Source organism: Coregonus lavaretus (assembly GCF_964263955.1).
Source record: "Coregonus lavaretus genome assembly, contig: HAP1_SCAFFOLD_8060, whole genome shotgun sequence".
Taxonomy (NCBI): Eukaryota; Metazoa; Chordata; class Actinopteri; order Salmoniformes; family Salmonidae; genus Coregonus; species Coregonus lavaretus.
The window spans coordinates 174-6,251 of NW_028157816.1; the positions used below are offsets into that span (position 1 = coordinate 174).

The 6,078-nt window shown below is 51.3% G+C and overlaps 2 protein-coding genes across 2 annotated transcripts; both read left to right on the forward strand.

Annotated features, from left to right (window-relative positions):
• Positions 1–213: 213 nt before the first annotated feature.
• On the forward strand, positions 214–939 carry LOC311124901 (uncharacterized protein; the record flags this gene model as incomplete). Its single annotated transcript, XM_084198998.1, has 1 exon — positions 214–939. A coding segment is annotated over exon 1 (672 nt), but the record flags the coding sequence as incomplete, so codon positions are not given.
• Positions 940–1,055: 116 nt separating this feature from the next.
• On the forward strand, positions 1,056–5,741 carry LOC311124902 (rho GTPase-activating protein SYDE2-like; the record flags this gene model as incomplete). Its single annotated transcript, XM_084198999.1, has 5 exons — positions 1,056–1,330; positions 2,759–3,495; positions 3,753–3,990; positions 5,185–5,414; positions 5,712–5,741. The coding sequence occupies exons 1-5, from the start codon at positions 1,132–1,134 to the stop codon at positions 5,739–5,741; spliced, it is 1,434 nt and encodes a 477-aa protein (XP_084055125.1). The 5' UTR covers positions 1,056–1,131.
• Between the last annotated feature and the right edge of the window lie 337 nt (positions 5,742–6,078).

Genomic DNA, 6,078 nt, shown 5'->3' on the forward strand with positions numbered 1-6,078 from the left:
TTTTGCTCTGTTCAATCATAATAAGGTCTTTATTGAACAGGATAATGATCATAATACAGTCGTTATTGAACAGGATAATGATCATAATAAGGTCGTTATTGAACAGGATAATGATCATAATACAGTCATTATTGAACAGGATAATGATCATAATACAGTCATTATTGAACAGGATAATGATCATAATAGCTGTGTTGTTTCCCTCCAGACATCCAGGGGAAGAGTGATGTCATCCAAAGCTCTTCATCCTCATCGTTGTCAACGGTAATGACAGCGGAGGCCGAACCCCCGACCCCGCCCACGGAGGACAGCGTCACCACCCCACGTACCCAGATAACAGTGGCCAAGAAACAGCAGTGGGCCAAACTGGCCTCCACACCCAGAGAGCCACCGCCCAGCACAGAGGGCTCTCACAGCCTGGTCTACAGGGCTTGCGACTCGGATAGCAGCTCAGGAAAGGCCCAGGCCTCGGCCTCCAAACAGGCCTGGAGCCAGAAGACGTTAGTGGAGGCCGGGCTGGACAGGAGGAGGTGTGATGATTTAGATCAGGGACACTGCAGCACCCCCTTCTATGAGCCTCCTCCCCCTGTCCACACCGCAGTCCCAGAGCTGACCAACCCTGTAGGGGGTTACGCTGAGGTCTGTGTCTCCTCCTGTATGGTGAAGTCCTCGGGGTCAGGGGCCTATCTCCAGACCCTGGACAGGAGCAGCCGAGCCTGGGTACTGTCCACAGGAAAGAGCCAGGCTGCAGACGAGGCATCCTCGCGTCTAGGCCTCCTCCCCAACTGCTTCACTGAGCTGAGGCAACGCACTGAGGGGGAGAACAACATTTGGTACAACCCTATTCCAGAGGAAGAGGACGTCTTGCGTGGCATTGGACGTTTAGGACATTTAGGAGGAGGAGGAGGTGGAGGAGGAGGAGGTGGAGGAGGAGGAGGAGGAGGAGGTGGAGGAGGAGGAGGTGGAGGTGGAGGAGGAGGAGGAGGAGGAGGAGGAGGTGGAGGAGGAGGAGGAGGAGGAGGAGGAGGTGGAGGAGGAGGAGGAGGAGGAGGGGGTGTTAGGTTGGACAGTGAAAACCCCTGGAGGAGGAGGGAGACAGAGGGGCTGTCGGAGACCTTGAGGGACCCCCAGATGAGGAGCCAGCGGCGGGCAGGGCTGGTGGTGAGCCCCGGCACCAGTGGAGGTGGAGGGGCCTCCCGTTTAGAGCATCATGCCACCCAGAACCAGTGCCCTTCAGGTGGCTCCAGCCCGGGCAGAGCCCACCGGACCAAAGCCATCACATTAGACAGCTCAGCCTGCAGTAGGAGAGACGGAGACGGAGACGGCCCAGGTAGCTACATACTGTAGAATAAGCTACTGTAGCTACAATGATGCAGATGATAAGAGTTCATAGACACAAACGATGAGCTTCTTTCTATATATCCGTCTCACTCCCAGATAAATAAGTAGTACTGCTAGGTTTTACACAGTCAAATGTAACAAATATTATTATTTTTTATAATGAACTGTACAAATTATACATTTGTGATATCAATATTTTTTTATTTTTTTTATTTTTATGAATCAATACAGTAATATGAGATCTTTATGTAAAACATTTACATTTTACATTTTAGTCATTTAGCAGATGCTCTTATCCAGAGCCACTTACAGTAAGTGCATTCATCTTAAGACAGCCAGGTGAGACAACCACATATCACAGTCAAATATACAGGATAGGAACACTCCAGCTGTAACGTGTGGAGTCAGGAAGCAAGTACAGGGAGGGAATTTAATCATAAATAAAACATGGAACAAAACGAGAAACACGAGTAGCGCCCAGACATGAAACACAGGAACAGAATCCATAACGCCTGGGGAAGGAACCAAAGGGAGTGACTGATATAGGGGAGGTCATCAGGAAGGTGATGGAGTCCAGGTGAGTCTCATAATACCGCGCAGGTGCGCGTAACCATGGTGGCAGGTGTGCGTAATGAACAGTCAACTGGCGACCTGGAGTGCCGGAGAGGGGTACGGGAGTAGATGTGACACCAGCTAAACAATGGATATACAGCATTTTGCAAAAAAAACACCTAAACTCTATTAATAAAAAATATGAGAACAGTAATATTTTACACACAAATGAAGGTACCCATGAGCAATAATTTCTGGTGAAGAAACACAAATGTGAAAATTGGTGGATATAGCTTTATGAAATAAACCCTTTATATATAAAGCACTGCACACAAATATTAAACACGTTATATCTCTCTCCTCTCTCCATCTCTCTCCTCTCTCCTCTCTCCATCTCTCCTCCCTCTCCTCCCTCTCCTCCCTCTCCTCTCTCCATCTCTCTCCTCTCTCCACCCCCCTCCTCTCTCCACCCTCCTCCTCTCTCCATCTCTCTCTCCACCCTCCTCCTCTCTCCATCTCTCTCCTCTCTCCATCTCTCTCCTCTCTCCGTCTCTCTCCTCTCTCCATCTCTCTCCTCTCTCCATCTCTCTCCTCTCTCCACCCCCCTCCTCTCTCCACCCTCCTCCTCTCTCCATCTCTCTCTCCACCCTCCTCCTCTCTCATCTCTCTCCTCTCTCCATCTCTCTCCTCTCTCCGTCTCTCTCCTCTCTCCATCTCTCTCCTCTCTCCATCTCTCTCCTCTCTCCACCCCCCTCCTCTCTCCACCCTCCTCCATCTCTCTCTCCACCCTCCTCCTCTCTCCATCTCTCTCCTCTCTCCATCTCTCTCCTCTCTCCGTCTCTCTCCTCTCTCCATCCCATCTCAGCTGTAATTCAACAGATCCAGTGTGAGGAACTGCAATCTTTCACGGCTGCAGGTGCAGAAGGGGGTGTATCCAGCGCCGGAGGGGGTTTGTCTGTCCCCTCAGACAGTCCCGGGGCCCAGAAGAAAGGGGGCGTGGCCAGCAGCATGATGGACAGGATCAAATCCCCGGGAACGGTCCGGAAATCCCTGTCCATGAAGATGAGGAAACTCCCCGAACTCCGCCGTAAACTCAGCCTGCGCTCCTCGCGCTCCCATCGCCAGGGGAAGGAGGGAACGGGCAGAGGAGGAGGGGACGGAGGTGGAGAGGGGACCTCACCCCCAAACGTCCGTAAGGAGCAGTCCAACGAGGTGATCAGCAGGTACCACCTGGACACTTCGGCCCCGGCGAGACCGCAACGACGCTCCTCCAGGGGACGTTCCTTTGCCGCCAGTAAAGGGGGCTACCTAAGCGACGGAGACTCACCTGAGCTGCTCCCCAAACAGGGCCGGGGTGGACCAGGGGGAGCCCCCTCTGCCCACAACACCCCTCCTCCACCCCCTCACTCCACCCACCACTCCAGCCAGGAGGGAGTGACCATGACATCTGACCTGAGCTCGTTCAGAGTCTACAGCGTGTCGGACCAGCCACGGTGCGCCCAGCGCGTCTCCGGCCTGCTCACGGTGCACCTCGTTGGGGTGGAGAAACTGCTGAGGTCCCCTAAACAGGACGCCAGTAAGGAGGTGTTCTGTGCCATCCAGGTGATTTTTAATAAAGTATCTGTATCTATCTATCTATCTGTCTGTCTGTCTGTATCTCTGTCTCTCTGTATCTCTGTCTCTCTGTCTCTCTGTCTCTGTCTGTCTGTCTAGCCCTCTCTCTGTCTGTCTGTCTAGCCCTCTGTCTGTCTCTGTCTGTCTGTCTGTCTGTCTGTCTGTCTGTCTGTCTGTCTACATTGTAATTAGAATAATTGAGAATAACACAAAACAGTGTAACTTATTTCCATTGTGGTCATCAGGTGGATGGGGTGACCAGGGCCCGCACCGGCCTGCTGACCTCCAGGGGGGGCTCTCTGCCCCTCAACCACACCTTTAACCTGGAACTGGAGAGGGCCAGGCAGCTGAAACTGGTGGTGCTCACCCCTTCCCCTGGGGCTGGGGCTGAGACTAGCACCACGAAGGGCAGCGACTCCACAGCACCGACCAGGAACAGGGTCTGCTGTCTGGGGGCTGTGTCCATACCCCCGCTGTTCAAAGGTAGGAGCACCAGAGAGAGTTAAAAGTCATATGAACGTAGTAGATGAAGTTCTGTGTATACCTGTTGTTGTTGTTGTTGTTTTACAATCCACTTCACTGATGCTTGGCAATGTGAGGCTGCAGCAGAAGGGTTTTCCATACCAGTGGACTTTATTTTGTCTGAAGGCATCTTAGCTAACCTAGTTCCTGATCTTTTGGAATCACTCTGTCAATCAACTGTATTTTTCCTTCTCTTGTTCGTTCTCCCCTTCTGTCCCCTTCCTTCCCCTTGTGCTATCTCTTCTGTCCCTCTCCTTCCCCTTGTGCTATCTCTTCTGTCCCTCTCCTTCCCCTTGTGCTATCTCTTCTGTCCCTCTCCTTCCCCTTGTGCTATCTCTTCTGTCTCTCTCCTTCCCCTTGTGCTATCTCTTCTGTCCTTCTCCTTCCCCTTGTGCTATCTCTTCTGTCCCTCTCCTTCCCCTTGTGCTATCTCTTCTGTCCCTCTCCTTCCCCTTGTGCTATCTCTTCTGTCCCTCTCCTTCCCCTTGTGCTATCTCTTCTGTCCCTCTCCTTCCCCTTGTGCTATCTCTTCTGTCCATCTCCTTCCCCTTGTGCTATCTCTTCTGTGCCTCTCCTTCCCCTTGTGCTATCTCTTCTGTCCCTCTCCTTCCCCTTGTGCTATCTCTTCTGTCCCTCTCCTTCCCCTTGTGCTATCTCTTCTGTCCCTCTCCTTCCCCTTGTGCTATCTCTTCTGTCTCTCTCCTTCCCCTTGTGCTATCTCTTCTGTCCCTCTCCTTCCCCTTGTGCTCTCTCTTCTGTCCCTCTCCTTCCCCTTGTGCTATCTCTTCTGTGCCTCTCCTTCCCCTTGTGCTATCTCTTCTGTGCCTCTCCTTCCCCTTGTGCTATCTCTTCTGTCCCTCTCCTTCCCCTTGTGCTATCTCTTCTGTCTCTCTCCTTCCCCTTGTGCTATCTCTTCTGTCCCTCTCCTTCCCCTTGTGCTATCTCTTCTGTCCCTCTCCTTCCCCTTGTGCTATCTCTTCTGTGCCTCTCCTTCCCCTTGTGCTATCTCTTCTGTGCCTCTCCTTCCCCTTGTGCTATCTCTTCTGTCCCTCTCCTTCCCCTTGTGCTCTCTTCTGTCCCTCTCCTTCCCCTTGTGCTATCTCTTCTGTCCCTCTCCTTCCCCTTGTGCTCTCTTCTGTCCCTCTCCTTCCCCAGCCTCTCGGTCTCAGCAGATATGCGTGAGGTTAGAGCCCAGGGGTCTACTGTATGTGAAGCTGACTCTGCTGGAGCAATGGGAACCCCCCGACCCCCGACCCTGCCACCTCAACCCCCCCATGGTGTTTGGAGTGGAGCTCCGCCACCTGGTGGACAAGGAGAACTCTGCGGTCCATGTTCCTCTGCTCATACAGAAGAGTGTGGCTGAGATCCAGAAGAGAGGACTGAAGGTTAGTTAGTTTACAGCACACTGTTTCATACACAGGACAGCAAACCCACCTCATTTACATTTACATTTTACATTTGAGTCATTTAGCAGACGCTCTTATCCAGAGCGACTTACAGTTAGTGAGTGCATACCATTTTTTCTCAACATTTTTCATACATTTACACTGTTTCATACACAGGACAACAACCCCATCTCTAATTTCCACAGATATGGACTCTATAGAGGTCAAATAAACCAGCTGGAACATATTAATGTTGATGTGTCTGAATGGTTTTGGTTGTCTCATGTCTGTCTGTAGATGGTGGGTCTGTGGTTCATGTATGGTTAATTCATGGTTGTGTCTGTCTGTCTGTCTGTCTGTCTTTCTGTCTGTCTGTCTGTCTGTCTGTCTGTCTGTAGATGGTGGGTCTGTGGTTCATGTTGTCATGTGAATTTCTATCTCTAATTCAACCTAAGCTTGAATCATTACCAGAGGTTGTAAGGCTCTGGTTTTAATCATCAATGATTCAAGGTCCACAACCCACAAGTATTATCTGTATGTTTATTCATGGAGAGCTCTGCCGCCAAAAACACAAACATACGATTTTATACTTCCTGAACTTGACTCCTCCCACCTTTAGGTGGCTTTTCTAAACAGTTTCCGCCTTCCCCTTCACCCTTGAATG